Genomic DNA, 24,894 nt, shown 5'->3' with positions numbered 1-24,894 from the left:
TGTGCTGGGGAGTGCACGAGTATGTCTGTATGACTGTCTCTGTGTGGGTGCGTGCCTGCGACTGTGTCTGTGTATGTTAGCTTGCATGCCTGAGCTCGTGTTTAAGGGTATGTGCTCACGGATGATTTGAAAGCCTGTGAAGGTACACGGCCCAGGGGTTGGCAAAGCCTGAAGCTGGGTGCTATGGAGTGCTTTTGAACTCTGAGGCGTTTGCTACTGTATGCCCAGCAAAACAACTTCCAAAATCCACCAGCCGCCACTGCCACAACCCCTGGCATTCAGCCCTTCATTGAGGAGCGAGGCTTCTTGGAGGGCAGTGTGCTGGGGTGTAAAACGCCAAAGGAATCCACAGATGGACAGAAAGTATACACTGGTACTGTTAAGGGCAGATCCAGTTAGAGACGCAAATGTAACTAGTCCTGAAAGGGAGTTGTAGTCTGAAGGATGCAGGTGCAAGTAAACTATTGTATGCCACTTGTGTACTAAGGACCAGCATATTAAAAATTAAAGTATAAAAAGTGCTTTCCTGGTCGTTGGGTGGGTGCTGTAGAGCATGTATATGCTTGTTGGCCCCCTCAGCACTTTTGATGTTCCTGTGATATTTCGCTAACCTATCTCGGAGCCTTCTCTTTTATGGCTGGTTACATTTTCATGCTTTTAACTAAAAGCGCACAAATTTTATTGGGAGTATTGTGTTTTGAATGCGACGAGGTTAAATCACAACCTAACCAAGCACTCCTTGTTCAAAGTTACAATGCTACACTGTAACCTAAACATTGTATAAAGGCAACTGCAACAAACACTGGCAAAGTCAATAGGTATCATCGTTGTGACTTATTGGCTTTGGCAATGGTTGAATACCACACTGTGCAGCATCATTGAAGCTGTGCAGCATGGCTGAAGTAAAACAAAAAACTTTTACATAGCAGTCTGCATCCTCTCTACAAAAATATTTTTTTTTTAGTTACTGTAGAAATTCAAATCAATAACTAAAAACAAAACACTTTTTTTAATTGGGTGTAAATGGAGAGGAAGCAACAGGAGCAGAAGTAATGGGGTGAAGCAACAGGGGGATCAGACTCAATATGGGGGCTGGTGTGGTCACTGAAGCAACATGGGCAGGGCAGACGGGCACGCAAGTAGCACAGGGAAGGCGGGGGACATGGATTCAACAAGTGGAGGGTGACACAAGGAAGCAACACACGGGAGGGCAGGGGGGCACAGAACGACAGGGGAGGGTGGAAGCAACATGGAGAAGTATACGGGCAAGTGCAACATGGAATGGGGTGGGGAGGCGCACACGGGAACAAGCAGCAGCACGAGAGGAGAGATACACAATGGAGAATGCTAAAACAAGGAAGAATGCAGGCTTTCTGCAGCGGATAGCTGGAAGGAAAGGCACATACTATAAATAACATAATACAAATAAAATCAAAATATCAAGCAATCAGTGTCTTCAGTTCCCAAGCTCACAAAAACAAGCATTGGCTGCGCGGCCGTGAAAGTGACGCAACCGCGAAAGTGAAACTGGCGTTCAGAACAAGCAGTAAATGGAATAGGGTCCTCTCTATTCACCCCCTTTGATCGGCGTCTTTATTTTCCCGTGGCAGTCATGTAAATAAACAAGTGATTGTAAATAGAGCAGAGGCTAGTTCCTGTGAAGCAGCCAGCATGAGGAGCCGTTGGGTGGAACTTCAGCAGGTCGCAAATTCCATGACTAGGCTGCGATGCCCAGATTGGGTGAAAGGGCTACCGCGTTCTGTTCTCGAGGCTTCTCATAACAAAAGACCATGCAGTGCCCCAAGCTGCACATCCGAGATTGTGAGTTTAATTAAATTGCCAATCCCTGCATGTTGGTTTTACTGTGTTGTGTACTGCTATTTGCAGACGTCCCTTACAGTCAAGTGATTACAAGTAGAGCAAGGGGGGGATTTTACATGAAGCAGCCTGCTGGAAGAGCCGGTGAGGCGGGCTTCGGTGGGACGCAAATTCCACAATAGGGTGCAAAGGCCAGACCGGGAGGAGTTGCCATCGCACGCTGTTCTTGAGGCTTCCCATGCCAGAGTCCTTGAATGCTGAAAAGAAACTGTGGGGCTCGTTGCTGAGCTAATAAAAAGGTGCGCAATGATGAGCAATGAAAACGAGCCCTGCAACAAAATTTCCAGCCCTATTTTCACTTGCGCTCAAAATGATGTGAAAGAGCAGCAGGGGAGAGGGCGTGAAAGAGCAGCAGGGGAGGGGGCGTGAAAGAGCAGCAGGGGAGGGGGTGGAGAGGAGGCTCTGAGGGAGAGTGACGACTAAAGGCCGAGAAAGAAATGCACAAGGCGGGCAGGGGAGGGGGCGGAGCGGGGAGAGCGGCATGTGGGTGTTAAGAAGCCGGGCCTTTGAAGTGAAGCTAAGCTTCACTTCAAAAGGTGTCGGAGGAATGCGGCTGACGGTGATTGCGGCTGTGCACGCGCTTTTAAGCTCAATGCACATGCGCATTGAGCTTAAAAGTCACGGGCACTGCAAGGAATCGCCACGATTCCTTGCTGCTTAGTTAAAAGTTGTTTACGCCGCAATAGGCTCGCAAGCTCGATGCGCATGCGCATCGACAGGCGAGACCTAAAAAGCATCAGGTGACCTACATTGCTTTCACATTAGCCGAATATACATTTCCATATTACAGAATGATTCATACAGGATAACATTTAGGGATCACGAGGAATCCAACGCTCCTGTCTCTTCTCTGACATCTGGAGGTGTACAGATATCCCCTCTGTAGCCATTCCAAGCGCCCCAGACCTTACCCCATTTCTCGGGGCAACCCCTGGCAACATACACTGACCTCTCCCTGAACATGCACCAGTCTAAGTCCTCCATCCACTTCCCAATCTTGGGCACCTGACTGGCGCCCCACAACTGAGCAATGTTACATTTAGCAATCATGCACGCCAGGGTCACCCACTGTTTCCCATATGAGTTCAGGTCCGTAGGTTCCCAGACATTCAGAACACATCTTTGGGTCTTCAGTGCCAACTCCACCCCCATCACCTCTCGGATCTTATCGTGGATTTTGACCCAATAGTCCTGTATTTCAGGGCATTGCCACGAGATATGCATAAATGTCCCGGTCTCCCCGCACCCCCTCCGACACTGCCCGCCAGACCCATCCGCACCAGCCGAGGTCCTGTGGTGTAAGATCTGTGGAGGATCTTCAATTGGACCAGCCTAAGCCTCATTTGGATGGCCACTACTTTCGGGGAGGAGACTGCCTCCCTCCAGTCCTCATCATCCAATACTAGGCCATCTGCGCCCCACTGCTCCCTAATAGTCACCAATGGATCCCCCATATGATTGATCAGGTTTTTATATATCAACGAAATAGTTTTTTTCTGGGAGATGGCCATCTAATACCCAATCCTCCAAGGGGGAGGCCTCCGGGGGCGTGGTGTCTCTGGGAATATTTGCAAGTAGGGCTTGTCTGACCTAGAGGTATCGGTAACGCTCGCTCTCCTGCAAATGATATTTTTTCTGTAGAGCGTCAAATGTAAGGATCTCATCTTTTCCCCAAACGTCCTTAATCTGTGAGATCCCGATGAGGTCCCATTTATCAAAGCCCTTCGTTTTCCACAGGCTACCCAGTCTCTCAGAATTTCACAGCGGGTCGCCAGAGTTAGCCTCCCGTCCCACTTATAGGTATCGGGTGACAGCATGCCACACTTGTACCGCATGCGCCGGCGGCCCGACAAGGGGAAACCGGCCGTTCCTAGCATATAAAGCTCTTGTAATATCCCCCCGGTATCTGACCGCGATCCATTGCATATCCGGGGACTAATGGAGACCCGTAGACAGCGTGACTTATCGCCGCTAGTTGAGAGGCCCAGTAGTATTTCCGGAGGTCCGGCAAACCAATCCCTCTGTCATACCAGGGAAGAGTAAGCTTGGAAAAAGCGATACAGGGTCTGCCCTCCCAGAGAAGCTGTCTTTGGAGGGACTCTATTTCCTTGAAATATGAGGAGGGTACCGGATCCATTGTATTTTGAAGCGCATATAGGAAGCGGGGAGGGGCCATCATTTTACAGAGCACCGCTCTACCCAGAAGGGAGAGTGGCAATGGCCTCCACCTCGCCACATCCCTGCGGAATCTGGCCAGTGGGGGGCCCAGATTGTTATCATATCTCAACTCCGGGTCCATAGTCACATATATGCCCAAGTACCGAAATCCCACTGGCTCAACTTGCAATGGGCAGGAACTCGTAATGACCGGGGGATCTCCGCTGAGGACGAAAAGCACTGACTTCGCCCAGTTAATGGCGAAGCCAGAGTATTTCCCGAATATTACCAGGACATCCAGAAAACCGATCAGAGATTCCCTGGGAGTAGTGAGATAAAGCAGAATGTCCTCTGCGTACAGCAAAATCTTATCTTCCCACTCAGGCGTCCAATGCAGCCCTCTAATCGATAAGTCCCAACGGACCCACGCCGCCAGCGGCTCGAGTGCCAGAGCAAATAATAATGGGGACAGAGGGCACCCCTGTCGTGTACTTCTGTCCAGAGCGAAGTCAGCGGACTTGTGGTTATTCACCACAACCCTTGCAAGGGGACCCGTGTACAAGAGACGGACCCAGCCTATAAACTCGTGGCCGATACCCATCTTCCCCAAGATTTTGAATAAATAGGGCCACTGGACCCTATCGAAGGCCATGATCGCGTCTAACGACAACAGGACCGCCGGTTCGTGTATCTCTGATGCGCCTCCCAAAATCCCATGCAGCCTCCGTAAGTTTTGGGCCGTATTTCGGCACGGCATAAAGCCCGACTGATCCGGGTGGATCAGAGTGGTAATGACCTTGGCTAGCCTGGTCGCCAGCAGTTTTGCCAGCACCTTAGGTTCGGTGTTTAGTAGCGAGATTGGCCGGTAAGAAGAGCATAGTGTCCTGGGCTTACCCTCTTTGTGAATAGCAATAATATTTGCTACTCATTGGTCATATGGGAGCTGACCCTTCCCCTTGCTCTCAACAAACATGGCACGAACAAACGGTGCTAACTTATTCGCATTGAGTTTATACAGCTGTGGGGATTCCGTTCGGGCCCTAGGCCCTCCTGAAATGGACCACCCTAATAGCCTGCACCCCTTCGTCGTTCGTGAGGGGGGAGTCTAGGATTTTCCTGTCCTCTTCCGACAGCACGGGCATTTGGATGTCGTGTACCATATCCGCATTCTGTGCCTCTGTATAGTTACCTGCAGATGTATACAACCGCTCTATAATAAGCAGCGAACACTTCTACAATCACTTGCGGATCAGTCACCCTACCTGAGTCCCCTATCTGCAACTCTGGCACCAACCTCGAGGCCCACTCCTCTTTCTCCAACCACATGATCAGTTTCCCTGCTTTGTCGCCGTGTTCATAGACCCTACTATGGGTGTCTGCATATTGCACTTTGGCCCTGTCACCAGCCAGGCTCTTGTATTCATCTTGGAGGAGTCTCAAACGGTGCAATCCCTCTGGGGTAGCGTCTCTTGACACCTCCCCCTCCATATTTGTCAATTCTGCCTCCACTCTGTCCACCTCTGCCCGGCCCTTCCTCCTCCTCCTCCATGAGACTAATGATAAGACTTCCCCTCTGATGACCGTCTTATACGCCTCCCACAGGGACTGCGCCGACTCAACTGTTCCCACATTTTCTTGGAAATACCGTTCCGTGACTTGTATCACCTCCTTCTGGAAGTAGGGGTCCCTCAGGTGCCATGCATTTATGGGGGCAGTCCTACCCGCATCTCTCTGCCCCACCTCCACCCTGAGCCAGACTGGAGAGTGATAGGAAACCCCCCTGCCCATATGGCGCACCTCCCGGATCCATGTTGCCTGCGACGCTGGTACTAGGACATAGTCTATTCTTGATAAAGAGTGGTGCACAGCAGAGGCGTGTGTGTAATGCACTCTGTCTGCGTTCCTCAATCTCCACCCATCCGTAAGCCCAGTTGTTTCTACGAAATCCGGCAACCACCTCAGAGATGGCGTTGGAATTCGAGCTGAGTGCCCATCCACGTCTCCATCCATCACAGCATTAAAGTCCCCACCCACAATCAGTAGCCCCACAGGCAAAGTTAAAAAAAATTGCGCACATGTCTCGGAAGGTGTCCGTCTGTAGCCCCGGCGGAACATACACAGACAAAGTGACAATTCTCCCCTCCCACAGCCCGAGATGCCAATGTATCTGCCTCGTTTATCAGCCCATGTGGCCTAGATAGTCAGTGGAAAGGAGTTTCTCACTAGGATACCCGCCCTCCTAGGCCCCGTGGTAAATCCGGCGTGCGCCACTAACTTGTAACCTCCCTTGTGTAGTGCCATACAGCGATTACCGACCAGATGCGTCTCTTGTAGCAACACCACATCCGGGGAGTGTCTCCTGATCAATTGACTAACCATCCCCCTTTTTATCTTGTCCCCTAGGCCATTCACATTCCAACTGAGCACGGATATCCCCAATCCCTGTCTACCAGAAGACATTGTAATGGTAAATCCTGTCTTGGTCACCTGATGCTGTAAAAAAAGAAAAACAAATCGCAAATAATTCTGCAAATAATCGAACCTTAAATGCAAAAAAACCCTCAACTCTCAGCCCCCCTCCCCCCACCCTGCACCCCTGCATGTAGCTTACGCTCATCCCTAACTAGCAGTGTGTCTGTCGCCCCCAACACTAATCTACAGCTAACTAAAGGTAGAAAATAGAGGGATGGCCCCGGACAAGCCCGCCAACCCCCTCTTCCCCCATCCCGCCATCGCTACCCCTGTACAGGTCAATCCACCGAAATATCTTTTCTGACACGGCAAGTCAGGGGATCCGTTACATACCTGTCCCACCCCCCGTTCATAGGATACTACAATTTAAGCCCTACGGTCACCATTTTACGCTAGTTTATTGTTCATCCGCCTCTCCTCGATCTCGGCTCTCCGTCTCAGTCACGTGCGTACTGTCCAACCAATCCGCCACCACCTCAGGATTGTCAAAGAACCAGGCCTTCCTATTGAGTTCCACCCGGAGGCGGGCCGGAAACATCATGGCGTATTTTAGTCCCTTGTCTCTAAGTTTCTTCTTCACCCACAAGAAGCCCTGATGCTGCTTTTGTACCATTTGAGTAAAGTCTGGGAAGAAGGAGAGAGTCGCATTTTCATATCTCAAAGGGGGCCCAGCACGAGCCGCCTTTAGGATCACATTTCTGTCCCGAAAATTCAGAACCCATGCGATCATAGGGCGGGCGGGGTGCCCCTGGTCTGGGCCTGCCCCCCCGGGACTCTGTGCGCAAGCTCGACCGTGAAAAAATTACTAAGGCCTTTAGGTTTGAGGTGGTTGAGAACAATATTTTTGACGAACAAATCCGGCGTTTGGCCTTCTGATTTTTCGGGCACCCCAAGAATATGGACGTTATTGCGCCTTGCCCTGCCCTCATAATCATCCAGCTTGCGATCTGTGAGAACTCTTGGGGCCTTGAGGTCTCGCACCTCTTGTTGCAGCAGGTTCACATCGTCGATCAGGCTGGCCGTCTTGAGCTCCAGTGTCTACACCTTCTCGCTTGCCTTTGTGAGGTCCGCCCGTATCAGCCCCACCTCAATTGTAACAGTGTTGAGTTTGTTGTCTAGGGCCTCCATTTTCTGGCCCAGGGATGCTTGTACTCCGTTGATGGCCGCCATGAGATCCGTCAATGTTGTCTCAGCAGGGGCAAGAGTGACCTCCTCCCCCCCTGACAGGGCCTTTTTCGATTCCACCGGGGACCCCTTAGGTAGAGTGTAGCGATCCAACTTGTTGGATTAGATGTTCCTGGACCCCTTGGAGGACCGAGGCAGGGACCCGTCCAAGTCGGTTTTCGTCGCCATCTTGCATCCTTAACCCACGAGGCCAGACACGGCCACTCTCCACACTTGCGGTCAGAGTCTCAGAACGTCTGCCCACCCCTGATGCTCACAGATGTGCCTCCCCCGGTCTCATCTCGTCCCCCGGGCCTCCACTAGGCCATGTCCAGCCACCCGGTCAATAGCACGCCTGACAAACTCAACAGTCCAGGGGCTCCACGACACTTCCACAGTCCCCTCTCCAGTTGCGGTGTGCAGCCCACTCCGATGAGATCTGTCCGCACCACTGTGGAGTTCCGCCGTCCCACTTCACAAAGTCAATGGCTGGCTCACCCCTCAGGAGCTCTCCTATATTGTGGCTGGTCTTGCAGAAGTTCTCCTCGGTGCCCCCTTGCCAATCTCGAGAGTACACCACAGCTACTCACTTCGCACCACTTCCCCTCCGGTGCAGCTCCGCTAGTGTGCACTCCGCAAGCCCCATATGCACCCAGTTCCATCAGCTGGCAACGCAAGACGGCCAAACGGGATCTCTCCCAAGTCGGCCCTGGCAGGTCTCTCCTCTTTGATGTCTCCGACGTGTCTTCCAGCACATGCGGGCCCCCTCGGACGCTTCCGTTCCGTTTTCAGGCCGGATATGTATAGCCAGTCCGCAGCCACCGTTTGGTAACCCTCGGACGGCGATAGTCCTCTGCGGCCCCGGCTCGCAGAACTTCGAGCCGGGCAGGTGTGTCCTCTAGTGCCCTCGCCCCTCCTTCTCAACTCCGCTTCCCATGAAAATACTATGGGGCTCAACAATTGGCCCGGGTAGAAAAACTCCTGTTCTTCAGGCCGGACTGGTCCCTGCCGGTCCATGGCCCCCGTTGTTGATGACCTTCGGGCGGCTGCACCGCCACGCAAGGCCCCAGCTTCCGCGCCGGACAAAGCCCCGATCTGCCGGTTGGCGTAGCTCCGTCACCGGATCACGGAGATGGCTCGTGGCAGCACCGACGGGCGTCGCTTCCGTTTCCTATTCCGTGAGTGGGGCTTGGGCCCAGGATTGATAACAGGATATAGTGGCGGGGAAGGGGGGGGGGGGGTCAGCGGAGCCGATTCCCTACGCGGCCATCTTGGTCGCCGGCTAGGCTCCTCCCGCCGAGAGCATTTTGTTAATGGATCTATGTCCTTAACTATACTTGGCCCAGTGGCAGATGAAGAGAGCTTCAAAAAGCACCTTTACTGAATAAGCCAGAGCAAAGCGCCTAGATGAAGCGAGATGTGACCAATTTTTTTATGCTGCCTATGAGACGAGCTGTTGCGTTAAATTCATCTGGCCTCTTAATTTGAGGAACAGATGGCAGTGCCATCCACGAATCTCTCTTGGAAGTGCTTATCGTTAGCAAGCTGTCATTTAATTTTTAAGGAGATATGTTTTATAAATATGTTTTATACATGTTTTAATTTTTTCTATTTCGGATTTTAACATCACCATCCATTGTCAAGATATTTTTAGAATTGTCTGCTTATGTAAAGAAGGTAAAGACAATGTTTTGGGTCGGAGTAGCTAGTGGTACCCAAAGAATTGTGTGGGACTTAATGCCGAGCCCCAAGAAAAACAATACGTATAGTTTCGCAACTGTGATTGAATGAATGGAGGGACGATAGCTTCCTCACAGAATAGGTACAGCACAACAGTAGCAAAGCAAACCTCTCTCTCTCTCTCTCTCTCTCTCTCTCTCTCTCTCTCTCTCTCTCTCTCTCTCTCTCTCTCTCTCAAAGAAGGCTGTATGTGTAATGGTTGCCTAGCTCATTGAGAGGAATGCATAGCTTGGTAAGTGAAAATGCGAGTTCTGACACCATTCTCACTTATGTGATATTTCGTGTCGGAATCCTGTAAGTTCTTGTGATGTCACTGAGAGTCCCATTTGTATTGGTGTTAAAAAGACTTTATTGAATTCAGTATATACTACATATAAACCAAATACAAGACCAATATTGATAAACAAAAATGAATATGCAGTATTTGAAGTATTTATCTCTGTTTTTCTTTTATACTTTAATTACTTTTGGATCTGCTGTTTGTATTGATTCTTTGTTTTTCAAGGTGTTGAAACACAGCCTAGTAGGCCATTGTTATTTAGAGCAGCACATCCTAAATAACTGTAATATAGAAAGGAACACAGGTGCTCATCCCTTTGAAAAAGTTTTGAATGCACAAGCCATGGACTCTGCATTCCCAGTCTCAGGGCTGTACCTGTTCATGATGTTGAGGGCCGCCAGGGCAGTGTATGGTGCAACTTTTAATTTGGTTCAGTGTCTTTGGCCCTGTCGGTTGCACGCCTTGCAGTATATCTCTACTAGTGAGTAACACATCTTTCTGAATATCAGTGATGCATGCCATTCATTATGCAGTGTTCTCTAAGTTCATCATTTTGTTGGTGTTGGCATTTGCTGCTGTCTTCGGTGTGTTAATAATCTCAGGAACATTAGACTTACCTACACAATCTGCTCTGATTCTCCACAAGATATCGCCTCTTGCCCATTGCTCATGAAGTATACCATAAGATCCTCATTGGGTATATCTAAGTCCTTGAGTTAATCCCGTAATATGTACCATGTGATAACTGCCTAAGTCAGTACTGGCGGGAATTTACAATGCAATTTGTTTGGGCATGGTGATTTTCTAGTCTCTTTTTTCTGTCTCGAGCCCTATTTTCCACCCTGCCTGGCAGGTTTGTTTTCTTTCATATCGTCTGATCTCTTCCAGACTTCATTTTCTCTGCTGCTTGCTTGCATTTGGAATATTTTGTCCTAATGTCTGATGGCACTCTGTAACTAAAACTATAAAGTGATAGAGTATCAAAACCCATGGTACCAGTGACTACACTGCAAAGTGTGCAGGGTTCAGGATTTTTTATTAAAGGTTCAAATTTTATTTGGGGGAATGGTTGCCTGCACTTTTTCCCCCATTTGATATTCTGCCACTGGTCCATTTCACAGTTGTATTATTAATATTTAGCATTCTTTTTTTTCATCCTGATCTTTTTGTCGTAAATATTTATTTAATAATGACACTATCTTCTGTGACAGTGAGGCTGTATAGGGGCATCTTTCTTTGGGATATGGAATTTGTCTAATGTAAATTCAGGCTCATTGGGTGCTTTATAGATGTTAAACCTGTGTTTCTATTAGGCTGACAGTTTAACAGATCCTTGCGTTTAGTATTTCTTTTTAATTGTGGATAGTGCTATTTTTATACGTGCCACAGTGACAAGGCAGACCTGTCAAATGGTGTTTTAACGTCTGCCTTCTTGGTCTCTTTACAAATCTTGCTAATACAATACTGCAAAAACAGGGAAAATATAGCTCCAAAAGTAACCATACACAAAATTATGTAGTGGGATGTGGACAAGGGTCACCAGGAAGTATGTGATATTGTGAGGGGCAACTGAACCTTAAAAATGGATTCCCCTGAAAGAAGAGTTGCCCATCTTAACCAGCGCGCTAGTATAGCAATCTTTTGTAGTGAAATCATGACACTATAGTTAGCAGCACCTAAAAGCAGCTATATGGGTATAAATGCAAGTAAACCTCACAATGTGCCTGTCCCCATGAGCTCGTGTGTGTGTTCTCTGACCATCTTTGCTCCAGACCCTCAGCTGCAATAAGGCGAAGCAGGCTCTCCGGCCCATTGTTGGAGAATTGCCTCTACATAATGTGGAGGAAGTTGGACAGGAGGCAGAGGAAAGACACAAGGACAGAGGATACTTAAATCAGACCACTATGCACTAATCACTTTGTACGGATACCAGTTATTTCCCAAAAGCACTTTGCCTCAGAGTGGTACCAAAAGAGCCATTATTTCCCTCCTAAGGGTGCCTCTACCTTGAATCCTCTGTTGCCCAGATTGAATCTACTTGCTTGGCAGAATCACTTCAACACTCTTTATTCTGTTGCAAAAGGCCCCTGGTAAGCTCTAATTATCTTTACTTTTCGCTACTTGGACCCTGGAGACCAAAGGATCAGCTAATATGCTGAGAGCTGCGCTCTGCCACAAAGAACCCCTGCTTCAGCGGTATGTATCCTACCTTGTAGAAACGGCACTCTGTAGTTACTTTTAATCCATCTAACCAGAATAGGCTGGCTCTTCTTGCATTTCGGATTGAATTCTTTTTTAAAGTGATCCGAATTGATTGACTGTCTTTGACATGTAAATGGGGAACTTCTGCTCTATAGGCTTATCCAGACATATTTTCAACTGATCTCAAGCACTAGTGAAGCTGGTTAAAACAAGATGTCATGAACTCTCAGAAATTTAAAGTTATGTCCTCCTGATATGACCCCTCTTTGTACATGTCACCACACCATGTGGATATCTATGTCCTTTGCCGAGCCAGCTGTCAAGAATAAAAAGACCTATCTCTGAGGCTGGCATTGCTGATGACCCCATGCAGGTTCGAGGTGTCATCCACTTTTCAGCAGCTGTCCATTAACTTAACATGCAATACTGTGCTTTGTCAAGAAATGTTATCTATACAGTTTTCTTGTTTAGACTGAACAGCATACTTCCTATTCTAAGTTCCTGCTGTAAAATAACATGTTTAATCTCTTACTTTTGTCCAGGAACTTTCCCGGCATGGTACTCTAGCAGATCTGGGCAGACAAGGTGAGTTGGCCAGAACAGGGAAGACGGGCACTTTCACTTCTTCACAGCATGTATCGTTTTGTTTTCACATGTTCGTGAGAGATTATAATGCGGTGCTTAGTTGAGCTCGTGGGGTATGTTCAGTGTTTTCACGAGTGTTTCATAAAAAAATAATTTAATCTGTTTACTGCTGGTGCCTAGACGTCAAGCTCTGTGATTTATAATTATCGACTTGAAGAGCGTTTCACTTTAGTTGTGGTATCAGAGATGGGAAATTATGCTGTTAGCTGTGGTTAATATGTGAATTAAAACTTTGTACTGTTGGATTCAGTTTTTTGGGCGGTGTTCTGATCTGTGTAATTTGTTGATGAAATATGCCTTTGCTGTTAACTGTGGCTGTTGCTTGATAAGGTGGAGGAATATAGTGCGAGACATCGCACTTGGACTGAGATGTTGTATTTAGCATTATGATTAGTAGCTGGTGGCGCAGATGTGGGCCAAGAAATGGTTAATGACAGGTTTGATGGAGCTATGCATCAAGTGCTCCGGTTTGTCTTTTTTTTCTTTTCTTCTAATTATTGTTTTCTGTCGGTGCAATGACCTAAGGCATACTGAAGTATCCAGCTGCACCTTTCTCCATTACCACATCTCTGCTTTTGTACTCTACTTTACAGTGAGATCGGTGAAAGCAGTGGTTGTCACAATCTTCAACTTCATGATTACCTTGGCTGCTACATTTGCTTGTACTTATCTTGGTAGCCAGTATATTTTCACTGATTCTGCAGCGGTGAGTATAAATAAAGTTAAGCTATGACATTGGGCTGGTGGTGGATTTGTGTGTATGTTTGGTTGCATGTGTGTTCAGAGACAAAACAGGCTAGGCATTGCTTCAGAAATAAAATTGGGTGTGTTGTAGAACTAGATATCCCCATGGGAGCCAATTCTGAGGGTAGGCTCTGCATGGGGTTGAGTGTATTTGGGTAGCGATGACTCCAGAATTTGGGGATTGGGAGCAAGATGAAGATGATGACCTCTCGGGATCTTGATGTGACCAACTGAAGGTGGGGAACCATTTCAGAACTGGAGTTTCTTGCATTATGGTGCTGGGTCAAAACTTCTTCAGGGGGTTGGAATAGATATGGCCTTATGTAGGGAACCTCTTCAGAGCTTGGCAACTGAGAGTGGGCAGGTGAAAGCAAAAGGTGGGACCCTCTTCGAAGCCTAGATAAAATTCTAAACTGTTAAAGTTGACCCCTTAAAGACCTGCACACATCCTAGTAGGAAAGTACATAGTAAAAAGAAGCTTTTAAGCCAACTGTCCCCACACTCTACTCCTGAACAAGGAAAGGCCCTCTTGGAAGACAATGTGGTCAGCAGTGGTCTCGCTTATATGGACTACATTAAGGGAGCCCTTAAGATATAGCCAAATTGTTGTTGTGTTTCAAGGATGTGAAATTCTTTTGATGAAGAGATGGAGGACACACGTGACAATGGGAACAGCCAGAGGGTGCACAGAAGTAGAAAACAGGTCTGACAGTAGATCCAGCAACCCCAACTTTACGATTAGTAGTATGAGGCTAAGAACATAATATACAAAAGGAGTAGGGTAACCCGTTCACTCATACTGCCTCTACACAAGCATTTCATATTAATATTCAATGGTAAAGATACATCTTAACTATCGCCTTCAAGCAATCATCAGGCTTTGGTCACTAAAGACCTGGCACAAAAAGATCTGGCACAAATCGAAAGACTTGCATATTCCGGGATTTCTTATTTTATTTATTTAGAGAGTTTAATATAGCGCTGTCAGGACCCGAGGGTATCGGAGAGCTCTACAACATGTACACAGGTAATAAAAAAGAACAGACAGACAGAACAAAGTGGACTGCCGTTTGGAAGGCAGGTAAAAAAGTCGAGAGTTACTAGATAGTAACTGTAAATTCGGTGTACAGTTCGGAAGGTTAAAGGTAGCGAGCAGGAGATCCTTCAGTTTTTTTTTTTCCGAAGGTCACGAAGGAGGGGTTAGTTCTGAGATCTGCTGGTAGGGAGTTCCGGAGCCAACCAGGGCTTTTTGTTTATGCCTCTTTGGGGGAATGAGAAGTAGGTTGTTGGTGCTCCTCAGGTTTCTTGCCGGGCCTGCCTTGGTGAGTTTGGCTACCAAATATACTGGTTAACCAGTGTGAATGACTTTGTGATTGAGACAGGCAGTTTTGAACTGGCAGTGAGCTTTAATAGGGAGCCATTTGAGATCTTTCAAGGAGGTGGAGATATGATTGTGCCTTTTAGCTCCAGTGACCATCCTTGCTGCTGCGTTTAGAGTTGTTCTCATGGGGGCTAGGTGGGATTTTGCGGTGCCTGTGAGGGTAGCGTTCCCGTAGTCTAGTCTGGATAGACCCAGGGCTTGTGTATCGGTCTTGGGATCATTAGGTGGGAGGAAGGGCTTGTTCAGGTTGGGATCCAGTATGATTCCCAGTGACTCGGTGGAGCCGTGCAGAGGTCGTTCGCAGCTTAGGGAGTCCAGAAGCTTTATCCTTTCTTGGACCTGGTGGGTTTGTCTGTCGTTTGAGAGGAGAAGGACTTCCGTCTTGTCTTGGTAAAGTTGTGTGGGATTTTCTTTAGAGTATTGTTTAGACAACGTATGTATTCTGGGCAGGAAACTTCCTAATAGAGCTGGATGTCGTCTGCATTGGGGTGGTAGGTGATGTTGGCTTGATTGATTATGGCAGTTAGGGCCTCTGTAGATACTGAAGAAAGTAGGTGAGAGGACTAAGCCCTGTGGCACACCTCTGGTTATAGTGGCGGTATCAGAAGTCGCATTGTTTATTTTGATTTGTTGAGAATGGTTGTAAAAGAAAGATGTGAACCATTTCAGCACCATGCTGTTTGCTCCGATCCGTTGTTTAAGGGTGTTGAGAAGAAGTTTATGGTCCACCGTGTCAAAGGCTGCAGATAGGTCTAGGAGGATGAGCAGGCAGCAGCGACCGGCATCCATATATTTGTGGATGTCATCTGCTATATTTGTATTGCATTGTATTGTATTGTATATTATTCTTACATAGCGCAACTGTCACCCTGTGGGTATCCTGGCGCTTTGGAAGAAAAAACTAGTCAGATGGAAATGACAGATTGAAAAGCTGAATGAGAGACACCGAGATTTCAGACTTTGGCAAATAGCCACGTCTTTAGGCTCTTCCTAAAGCCTATCAAGGAGTCGGCCTGCCTAATGTTCTGAGGCAGCTCATTCCATAGTCTGGACGCTACTGTGCAGAAAGCTCTGCCTCCCATCCTGGAGCGTCTGACTCTGGTAGTGGCTGCCAGGCTTAGACTGGAGGAGCGCAGAGACCTAGTGGGCTTATACCATGTAAGTCTTTCCTGCAATGGAAGAGGGCCCGTACTGTGTAGCTCTCTATAAACAATACATAAGGATTTGAAAGTGACTCTATCTCTTATTGGCAGCCAATGTAGATCTCTCAACGCCATTATGGAAGAGGAGCCACGAGGTCTATTAAGTTTCAGCTTGGCCGCAAATGACTGGACTCTCTGGAGCCTCTGCAAGATGTATAGAGGGGCACCCAGGTATAGCAGGTTACAGTAATCGAGTCTAGCCAAGATTACACTCTTACCACCAGAGATCGGGTCGCTTCAGGCAGAAGAGGGAGAATCTGTCTGAGCGCTTTTAGCAGGCCAAAACAGACACTGATTGTTTTATTAGTTTGCGAAACCAATTGAAGGTTTTCGTCAAACAATACTCCCAGATTCCGCACGGTCTTAACTGGGATGCAGGGATCAGCTCCCGCCGATTTAGTAAGGCTGTTTCTGTGCTGCAGCCCTTTCTGAAGCCAAATTGGTGAGAATCCAAGAGATTGTTGGTGTCGATGTGCTGGTTGAGTTGAAGTAGGACACTTTCCTCGAGGACTTTGGCCAGGAAGGGCAGGTTTGAGATTGGCCTGAAGTTTTTAAGGTCCTCAGGATCTAAGCCCGTTTTTTTTTTAGTAGTTGAGAGACTTGGCCAAGTTTGAGGCAGTCTGGCATGTCCCCACGTGCTTAGCAAGCTGTTAAATATCATTGTCCAGAGGGGTGAAATGACATGACTGAGATTTTTTGCCATGGAGGCCGAATGGGGTTCTGCGATGTGGGAGGAGGGTTTTGAATTTGCAATTAGTTTGGAGATGTCCATTTCTGAGAGTGGATTAAATGCTTTCCAACAATTAAGGGTAGAGGGGGATCCTAGGATTTGGTATCCCTCATTTGTCTCAGGATGGGGGATCCCTACTCCGGAGTCAAGGGAGAGAAGGGTGGGATTTTTTTGTATCTGTTGGGTGGAGGGAAATTATGGTTGGCATTTGTGTGTAGCATTCAAGTTAGGACTCGATTATCGGGATTTTCTCATCTAAGAATTTGGTGAATATATCACATTGTTCTTTGGAGCCCTGAGGGTTTAGCGGGTGGTTTAGAAGTCTGGTTTATTGTGATGTTGAAAAGGTTTGTCGGACTATTAATTGCATTGACAAGGGCGCTGCGAAAAAAGGCTGCTTTTTCTTTGATGTGATTTTTATATGTTCTGAGTTCTGCTCGGAGTTGGTCGATGTGAGTTGAGGAAGGGTTTACTCTCCAGAGTCTTTCTGCGACTCTGAGTTGTCTTTCTGTGTTGAGGACCTTGTTAAACCAGGATCTCGAAGGGGTGTCTCTAATCCTTTTTAGTTTCAGAGGGGCTACTTGGTCTAAGATGGCTGACATCATAGAGTTAAAGTGGTTTGTGAGTTCGATCGTTGGGAGGTTGTCCGTTTTGGGGGAAGGCTAGAGATCATTATTTCTTCCAGATCAGCTAGGGGAACCTAGTTTAAGTTTCTGGACCACTGGAGGGTTTTCTTAGCATGGTTGGGGTATGGCTCTTCCAGTTTAAGTGGAACAGGAGGATGCAGTGGTCCGACCAGTCGACTGGGAGGTTGTTGTTGATGGTTATCGTCTTCTCCTGGGCTATAGTGGTGTCAAGGGTTGAGCCTCTATTGTGGGTTTGTTCTTTGCAGTGTTGGAAAAGGTTGTTCTCAAGTAAGAATTCTTCTAAGGATTGGATTACAGTGTTTTTCTCATCATTCCAATGGAGGTTTAAGTCGCCTAGGATTATGTTGTTGGCATCTGAGAGTGAGCAGTGTGTTACTGGGTCTGATAGGTGTTCGTGGAAGGGGGGAGTGTTGCCCGGGCGGTGGTCGGAGGTGGCGATTCGTTGTTTTATTATTTTTCATCCATATAGTAGTGTTGAGATATTCAAAAGTGCTATAAGTGGAGGAGACAGATTCCACCATTGTGATGGGATCCTTGTAGATTATGGCTAAGCCACCGCCTTGTTCGTCCATTCTGTCTTTTTTGCTGATTGAGAACCCAGGAGGAACAAGTAGGTCGAGGATCGGGTAGGATGATTCAATAAGCCATTTTTCTGTGATGCATGCAATATCGATGTCATAGTTAAGAATGGCTTCTGCCAGTTCAGTAGCATGCTTGGAGGCAGAACTACAGTTTATAAGTAGACAGTTGATATTACTAGAGTTGCTGTTGTGTTTCTGAGAGGTGGGTGCCCTGGGGATATCTGAGAGGTGTGCTGGCGGTCTAGCCATTTTCCTGGGTGGCATAGGGTTTCTCCCGATACCAGTGATCACCTGGATCTTGGTGGTGTGTTCTCTTTTTCTGGTTGGCGTCAAGTGATCTGTTTTGACCAGCTCTATCGCTTCGCTATGTGAGATCTTAGCCAATAAGGTCCGTCTAAAGTAAGTGTGACTGAACCTTCTAAACAAGCTCTCTTTGAAATTGACAGTGAATTTTTCCAGATCATAAATTCTGCCATCTTCTGGATGACAAAATGATAATTCCTTCCCTTAGTGCTTCTCGTGCTGCTCTTTAAAACATATGCCTCCAAACACTAATAAAAACAATTTTCAACACAGGAGTCTTCGATACAAATAGTCTGATTCTTGCTGATCACCAACATGGGCTTTATTTTTATGCCCCTCTTCCCCCGAGTCATGACTTATTCTCTGTCCTTCACAGTAACCGAATTTCATGTTGCCTGTACTGAAAAACTCTAGCAAATATTTAACACAGAATCTACTAACCTCATGCAAATAAATACTCCACCCACAGACCACAAAATGCATGCTGCACAATTGGAGGTCCACTGCAGCACACAGAATTGAAATTAGAGACTTCCTGTTGCTCACCAAACTGGACATTCTAACTGTAGGAAGCTGGCTCTTTATATAGTAGAACAAAGAGAGGTACACTGTGCAAAGAGTCCAGGCAAACCCCAGTTGGTTTACAGAGACACAAATGATAACCCAAATGTTCTCTTTTGTGGTAGTGTGGGTGAGCAGTTAGGCATATCAGAGGGTAGTGCGAAGCATTTATTGCACACACAAAAGCAGTAAGTGAGACACACTCAATAAAGAAATCCGACACAAATTTATAAAAAAAATAACACATACTTTTATTTGAATTTGGGTACCGAGAGAATCTGAATCAGGTGAGTACTTTTCGCGTTATGAATTTTTACAGTTTTCAAAAGTGACAATGCAATTTTTGGGAGCTGTAATGTTATCCTATGGGTCAAAACATTGACTGCATTCAGGCGCTTAACAATAACTACACTTGGGGGCTTGAGGAGTTTTAAGGGCCTGCGTGAGCTAACTCCCCACCAAATTAATGTCACGCGAAAAGGGTCACTAAACCCCTATGTGAGACTGGTGTGTGTGTGTATAAAAAAGTGCAGTGATGTGAAAGTTTAAAACTGGCTACAGGGTTAGACCCTGAAGAAGGCCGTGACACTATTATAGGCCTTTCTGGCCGAAACATGTTGTTCTAGTAATCTACACATTTGTCTCTAATGTCGGCACTTGTGTTATCAGCCACTCACTGTTTTTAATCCTGACTCTGGGTAGCTGAGTAAAGTCACAACATAGCTAACCCTGTAGCCAGTTTTACACTTTCACATCACAGCATTGCACTTTTTTTTATCCACACCCGAGTCTCACATAGGGGTTTAGTACACCTCGCCTGACTCAATAACAACATCCCTGAGCTCCTCCCTCGTAGAGAGGGGGTTGTAGCCCACGTGAAGACTAGGTCTTACATGCGAGGAGGCACCCCTATGATGAAGCATGACACCTCTGGTGTGTGAGGGGAACCGTCCTGAAAAGGGAAACCCCCTACCGCGCATGCAGAGCACATTCAGACAGTTTGATAACCTCCTCTTAATCCGGACCCGTGACCCTTTTCGTGTGACATGCATTCAGGCACTTAACAGCGACTTATGGGACTGTTCTTCAGGAATTAGAGTGATTATGGCGCAAGGTCCAAGACAACACCAACAGGTCACTTAGGGAAGCTTTGGCGCATCCGGGTCAGAGGTATGTTACTTTGTCGGGTGCCCCACCCACTTCAATGGAGAACTGTTGTGTCAGAAAGAGCCTGCAGGCTGGGACTGGGAGAACAGTCCAGGGGAACTGTGAGAAAGTGCCATCTTTCTTGCACTGGTATGACCCCACTTTTCTCTGAACTGCTGATGCGCTTTGACTGAGTGTGCCCTGGGTTCCTGCCAACCAGGTATCCAGGGCCTGTGTTCCTTCCCTAAAAGCTGTGTTGAATCTAAAATCTAATTGGCATCTCTGGTCACCTATCCGGCCCTGGTAAATGGTACCCTAGTTACCCAGGGCATGGTGACCAGAGAAGACCCCTGAGGACTGCAGCACTTATTGTGCCACCCTCAAGGGCCCTGTACCCTGACACCCACACACTGTCTTTGCAGGCTGAGTGTCTAAGTACAGAACTAAACAAAGAGACGACATGGCATACAACCCTGTGTGCCATGCCCACAGAACCCACTGCCCTGGCATACCTCAGTCACCCCTCTAGCTGGGTGCCCTATGCTAGAGGTGGGGGCACAGGTGCATGAACCCTGTGCCCCTACAGTACCCAGGGCCATTCCTGGGCACTGTAAGTGCAGTGATGCCATTAAGAGTATATGGTGCTGGGAGGTTGTCATTACGAACTCCACAGCACCATAATGGCTACACTGAAGACTGACAAGTTTGGTACCAAACTTCTCAACACGTTAAAAACCCGCACTGATGCCAGTGTGAGATTTAATGTAAAATGCACCAGAGGGCATCTTAGAGAGGCCCCCTGAAACCCTAACCTACAATCCACGTCTGGGCTGAGTGGCTGCAGAGGCTGCCACACAGCAGACATGTTGCTGGACCCCTGGGTGGAGAGCCCCCCGCTCTCCTGGGCCTGCAACAATGCACATCCTGGGTGAGGTGCTAGGTCTCCTCCCCCAGGATGGGCAGGGGGAAGCTTCAAAGGCATGCCGCCTCTGCGAGCTTCTCCAGACCATTTGCTGTACCCAGCAACTGGCCCCCACCAGTCCTGACCCCCACTCTGGCGGGAGGACTGGCGAGAAAAACTACGTCCGGAAGGGGGGGTGCCAGCCTGTGCCAACCCCACCACTCAGGGGTGAAGCATGACCCCGGCCATCTTGAAGATGGTGGAGCCCTGGCCAATCGCAGCTAGGATCCTACCCCCCTACCACAGGAGAGGAGCAGGCCAGGGAGTGTACCCACCCCAGGACAGGGACCTATTGGTCCCTGCCCTTGCCCTACCTGAAACGCCCCTAAATTCAGTATTTAGGGGCTCCCTGAACCTTCCTTCCTCAGATCCTGATACCAAAAGAAGAAAGAAGATCGAGAAGAAGAAGACCTGCCGCGCAGCTGCTAACAGGACGACAACAACTGACTTGGCCCCAGCCCAACCGGCCTGTCGATCCTATAACCTGCTCCTGCCTAAATCCCGGCGACTCCTGCGGACAGCAACCTTGGGACACCCAGAGGACCTGCCTGCCTTGACCCTCTTAAAGACTGGGACTCCCATCAGCAGAGGCTCTGCTGCAACAACCCCCCTGGTGCCAGCCAGGAAGCTCCGGACCAGCCCACTCTGCACCCGCCGAGCCCAGCCTGTTCCCGATTGATCCAAGACCACGAGGACGTCCCCCCGGCGACTGGGACCTGAAGTCCAGTGCCCAAAGACCCTCCTCGACAAACCAGACGACGCCTGCAGACTCAGAACCAGGCCCTCCCCCAACCGCGACCAGCTGAGGGTAAGCTTTTCCGACACCCAGAGACACCCCTGCACCCGACGCCCTACAGCCCCCTGTGCCTCCCTTTGGGGTACCTACCTGTGCTCCAAGATCCCAACTTACCTCTCGACGTGCTGGTCGTCCCTGGAGAGTCTCCACCCCCGAGTCTGCAGCCTTTGTTCCCTTTTTACCGTTTCCATTGGATAACATTGAACGCCCGACTTCTCAAAAGCACCCTGCACCCAGCCGCCCGAGTACCGCTGGCTGTGCCACCTTTGTCCTATCCTGTTTCCCCCTTTGCCCTGAGCAAGTGACCAGGAGCCCAGCTCCCACAGCTGCGTGGCCTGCTAGCCAGCAGCCACCAACCAGAGGCCCCCTGACCCCCATTGGATAACATTGGGCCTAACTACCTCTGTACCCGGCCGCCCCTGCGCCGCTGAGGGTGAACCAACTGTACCTACCTGACCCTGGGGGTCCCCTGAGTCTATGCCCAGAACCCCAACTTCACCAGTGGAGTACTCACCAGGAAACCGGTAACTCACTTACCTGCCATTGAATAACATTGACTGGTTTTGACTCGAAAAATCTTATGTCTACTTTTGAAAACTTAAAATATTCATATAAAATCATCCGAATTCCGAAATACTCACCTGTGATCAGGAGAGGAGCCAGTACTGTACCTTGTAGCCCAGTACTGAACCGCAAAAGTAATCCCTAGCGGGTTTACTAGTAACTTGTATTTTCTCCATAGGAATCCATTGTCTGCTTTTCTATGACATTTCTTCTAAGTGTCTACTTTTGAAAACTAGAAATATTCTTTAAAAATCATACGAAATACTGAAACATAATTTTTTTTCTTATTTAGTTAGTGCAGTGTTATCAACAGTACATGCAAAAGAAAATGTATCGCGTCCAGCATAGCGTGAAGAGAGTCCACATTCCTAGTAGCCATACAAAGTCTTTCTGCCCACATCCCGAAGGCCGGGCGGCGTTCAACAAGCGGTCTCATAGTCTCTCACAGTGTGGGGCTTGCAACATCTGTCAACTAGTGTTGAAATCACAACATTTATTATAATAACGTTAACAAACTAGAGATGCCTTCCCATTATCTACAACCTATCATACCTGTGAAGTATGACCTCTGACAAGTCTTACAGTACTCAGCGAACCAAGTGCAGGTTCAGCCGACCCAGACGTGTAGCGCATGCTACACGTCTGGGTCGGCTTGAAATACCATCTCAACCAACTGTCGCGTCTACATCCACCCCCATAAGGGAGCTCTCAGACCTGTTCACCTCATCACCAGCAGCCGCTACATCCTGTCTCCTCCTATAATCAAGGTATAATCCCCAAAAGTTCTTGGGTCTGCTTTTGGATGGAAGGAGTTCACTATAAATCTCCGACTGCGTGCAACAATAAATCAAGTCTCTAATCCACTGCGCAGTCGTGGGAAGGAGGCCTCTCATCCAGCACATAGCTAGCCTCCTTTTCGCCATCAACATCCCCATGTCCACTATCCTACGCTGCGCCTTAGGTAGTGCTTTGGAATAACCTAGCAGTGCAAGCGCCGGAGACTGGGCTATCTCCACCTCGAGGATCCTGCTTAGTTCCTGAAACACCGTGCCCCAATAATGTTGCACCCCCGGACACTCCCAAGCCAAGTGCATGAACCCTGCGCCTTGCAAGCTGCATCGATCACACGTTGCACTTTCACGCAGCCCAAACCGGTGTAGCCTTTCCGGGGTGTGATAAACTCTGTTAATGTACTTGAAGTGCACTAACCTATGCCTACCATTCAGGGAGACGGACCTTGTGTTGGAGCAGCAGTAACGCCACATGTCATCTGTAATAATTGTATCTAAGTCGCGTGGCCAGGCCAGGCGTGACTTGTTGTACCCAGCCACCCATTCAGCAATGGTCATCTTATACAGAGTTAAGACCATTTGTCTCGGCTCTTCCAATTTGATTACATATGAAAGTTCCAATAGCTCTGAGGGTTCCTGAAAGTCTTCACCCAACTGTTCCCGCCAAGCCTCTCTAATTCTATGAAATTGAAAGCGCTGCAGACCGGTAGGTCGTACCTCCTGCGTAGTCACATCTGATAATGTTTTAAGAGTCCCATCTATAAACATGTCACCCGCCGTATGTAAACCTAGGGCCTTCATTGCCATAATCACGCCTTTGTCTCTACATTGGGCCAACCAGTTGATCCACTCTATGGGCATTAGCGGCGAGTACAAAATCGCCCCAGCGTGGTACTGCAGTATTGCGTGCCAGGCGTGTCTCGGCGAGTTTAATGAGTCAAGCAGGCCTGTGCGTCGGTCCGCTGGTTCAAATGCAACAGCTGGAAGCGATAATGGGGCAGCAAAAAGTCTTTCTAGCTTAATGAATGGCGCATTCTCTCTATCATGGATCCAACTGTGTGAGTGTGCCCCCTGTGCCACTTGGTAATATAGTTCGAAATCGAGGGCCCCTAGGCTGCCAAACTGATACGGAAGTACCAGTATCTTCCACTGCACTCTCGCTTGTTTGCCGGCCCTGGCCAGTTTTATCATCAGCGACGTGAGCCGAGTAAAGAAGCACTTAGGCAGGACCAACGGAACATTCGTGAATAAATACAGCAGTCTAGATAAGACCACCATCTTCATTATCGATATCCTTCCTAGCAGGGAGAGAGGTAAACCGATTCATATATCAACGTTATCTTCCAGACTGGCCATGGCCGTACCATAGTTCTCCCGGAAAACCGTCTCAGAGTCAGTATGTAGTCGAATCCCTAAGTACCGTACAGAATCTGTGGTCCACCTCAATGGGTATTCCATCTCAAATCTCTCTGTGGCGGTGGTGAGGGGGAACGCTATTGATTTGTCCCAATTCACTGTCAGGCTCGAAAGTGCGCCGAATCGAACCACTTCCCGCAGTAGAGGTGCTAGATTCGTTTCAGGCTCTCTAACATATAGCAGGGTATCGTCTGCGTAAGTTGTTATGACCAGTTGGTAAGTGGGAAAATTAAGGCCGTGGTGGGAGTGGTATTCTCGCATGGCACACGCCAATGGTTCAGCAACCAAAGCATACAGCGTGGGCGACAAAGGACAGCCCTGCCGGGTGCCCCGTTAAATCTTGATGGGTTCACTGACATGGCTCCCGAGCTTAATACGTGCAGTCAGGTCGTTCTAAAGCAAAGATACCATCTGAAGGAACATTGAGCCTAGCCCAAGTCTCGAGAGCACAGCCCTCAGAGAAGGCCATTCCACTGAGTCGAAGGCCTTCTCCATGTCCAAGAAAACCGCTATCGCCCTTATATCCGGCCTCG

General features: G+C 48.2%; 1 protein-coding gene across 1 annotated transcript in view; it reads left to right on the top strand.

Moving 5' to 3' along the window:
* Positions 1-24,894, top strand: part of VMA12 (vacuolar ATPase assembly factor VMA12) — a 62,740-nt gene that overhangs the window by 22,663 nt on the left and 15,183 nt on the right. The window contains exons 4-5 of the mRNA XM_078680130.1: positions 12,436-12,478; positions 13,132-13,244. Coding sequence (XP_078536256.1) covers positions 12,436-12,478; positions 13,132-13,244 — 156 coding nt within the window. The remainder of the gene's footprint in view (positions 1-12,435; positions 12,479-13,131; positions 13,245-24,894) is intronic.

The sequence above is a fragment of the Lissotriton helveticus genome, chromosome 3_1 (genome assembly GCF_964261635.1).
Source record: "Lissotriton helveticus chromosome 3_1, aLisHel1.1, whole genome shotgun sequence".
Taxonomy (NCBI): Eukaryota; Metazoa; Chordata; class Amphibia; order Caudata; family Salamandridae; genus Lissotriton; species Lissotriton helveticus.
Note: the sequence above shows the minus strand (reverse complement) of the source record. Positions and strands in the feature narration are given on the sequence as shown.